Source organism: Pteropus alecto, unplaced genomic scaffold (genome assembly GCF_000325575.1).
Source record: "Pteropus alecto unplaced genomic scaffold, ASM32557v1 scaffold61, whole genome shotgun sequence".
In the NCBI taxonomy this organism is placed as follows: domain Eukaryota; kingdom Metazoa; phylum Chordata; class Mammalia; order Chiroptera; family Pteropodidae; genus Pteropus; species Pteropus alecto.
In genome coordinates, this window is record NW_006434835.1 from 16,195,156 (window position 1) to 16,197,098 (window position 1,943).

The following is a 1,943-nucleotide window of genomic DNA, read 5'->3' on the forward strand; positions in this document are numbered from 1 at the left end:
GTACCAGTTTTCCCGGCAGCACTAGCTGGAGTCCAAGATAAGTCCCAGCCCCAGGAAGCCTCGAAGGAGCTGGCTGCCGTAATGGAAGGTCTCAGAGGGAGGGAAGTTGGTAAATGAGATGAGGGTGTGAGGTCAGTGCCTGGTGACCCCAATAGGATCTTAGTTCTGACACCGATGGCATGTTGCCCCTCCCTCTTCCCCCTCTGCTCCTCAGATGACAGAGACGCAGTTTGTGTTATCCTTTGTTCACCGTTTTGTGGAGGGCCGTGGGGCCACCACCTTCTTCGCCTTCTGCTACCCCTTCTCCTACAGTGACTGCCAGGATTTGCTAAACCAGCTAGACCAGCGCTTTCTGGAGAACTACCCTACCCATAGCAGGTACCAACCCTATTCTTACTTCCGCTGCACGGTCCTGGAATAGACAGTACCTTTGCTGCTTCTAGAATTTGCTCTAAGAGCCCTGAATCAAAACTTTATCAGTCTTTTTCTCTGTACAGAATGTGGGACTTTGGATACCTTTGACAAATATGTTTCTGTGTGACCTTGATCTCAGTATATCACCACTTATACATGCTACTCACCCACCTGCCCAGTTCAAGCCCTTAATATTCCAGCTCCATCAATTATCTAGAATTTAGCCAGCACTGCCATTGCTCAGCATACCTTTTTTTCTGTCCCAACAGAGGGCAACTTTGTGTTTATGCAAAGTAATCTAGGGAGCCATAAACTGGGGGGAAAAAACAAGTTCATCCTGTACTCTGCATTCTGGCAGTGCAGACCCACCCAAATCCTCATCCTCCTCTAAAAGTGTGGACTGTAAGGCCCAAAGGTTAGGGTGGGTCTTACAAGTCCTTACCTCTCACTAGGACTTTAGGGACTTCTCTTGGCTTACGATTTTTATCCCTTCAGCCCCCTGGATACCATCTATTACCACCGGGAGATCCTTTGCTATTCTTTGGATGGACTTCGTGTAGATCTGCTAACGATCAGTTCCTGCCATGGGCTTCGAGAAGATCGAGAGCCCCGTCTAGAGCAGCTATTTCCTGATATCGGTACCCCTCGACCATTCTGTTTCACAGGCAAGAAGGTGAGTGGGAGTAGTATAAAAATAGGACCTTGGCCTTTCTCTAGTCCAGGCACTGCTGACAGCTTAAAGCCACCTTATCTCTAGGCATCTTGGACACAGCCTCAGCCTACAGTCTGAGGCAAGTGTGACAGTTCCCACTCCACTTGCAAACTCAGCCAACTAGAAGTCCAGTGGCTATTCCTTCCTCATCCACCACTACCACCCCTGCCACCCTATATACTGTTCAGTGGAACAGCAGAGTAACTGACCTAATGACTGCTTTCCTCTCCATCTCAGATATTCTTCTTAAGCAGTAGGGTACACCCTGGGGAGACTCCATCTAGCTTTGTCTTCAATGGCTTTTTGGACTTCATCCTTCGACCTGATGATCCCCGGGCCCAAACCCTGCGTCGCCTCTTTGTCTTTAAGCTGATTCCCATGTTGAACCCTGATGGTGTGGTCCGGGGCCACTATCGGTAAGAAGCCTCCACAGCCTGTCTGGGTTGTTCCCAGTCCCCCTCATCCCTGCATTTCAGTGAAGTACTGTCAGCTTCTCATCTGACTTCTGTATTCTCAATCCTCTTACATCCTTACAAGGGCAAGCCCCTCTTACCATCCAGTGACCCGAGAAGGAATGAGATCCCATCTAGCGGCACTCTCTGGAAGGAGCAGAGCTAGAATAACTGCGGGCATATCCTTAGGTTTCTGTGGTGGGAGTGACAGCAGATCAAGGAGAGGGCCAGTCCTCAATTGTTTCTTAATGTAACTTCAGCCTCTCACTTTATAAGTCAGTCTCCCATAGTCTCCTTTGCGTCTACTCTGGTGTCTCCTTCGCTGGCCCAGCCCTCTAGACCCTGCTTTAGTCCTTGTTTCCCTA

At 49.5% G+C, this 1,943-nt stretch overlaps 1 protein-coding gene across 8 annotated transcripts in view; it reads left to right on the plus strand.

Annotated features, from left to right (window-relative positions):
• AGBL5 (ATP/GTP binding protein like 5) overlaps window positions 1–1,943 on the plus strand; it is an 18,236-nt gene that overhangs the window by 2,640 nt on the left and 13,653 nt on the right. For all 8 annotated transcript variants that reach the window (XM_015588199.2, XM_006910310.2, XM_015588198.2 and 5 more), the window contains 3 exons: window positions 215–378; window positions 910–1,087; window positions 1,364–1,542. In XM_015588199.2, the coding sequence (XP_015443685.1) occupies window positions 215–378; window positions 910–1,087; window positions 1,364–1,542 (521 nt within the window). The remainder of the gene's footprint in view (window positions 1–214; window positions 379–909; window positions 1,088–1,363; window positions 1,543–1,943) is intronic.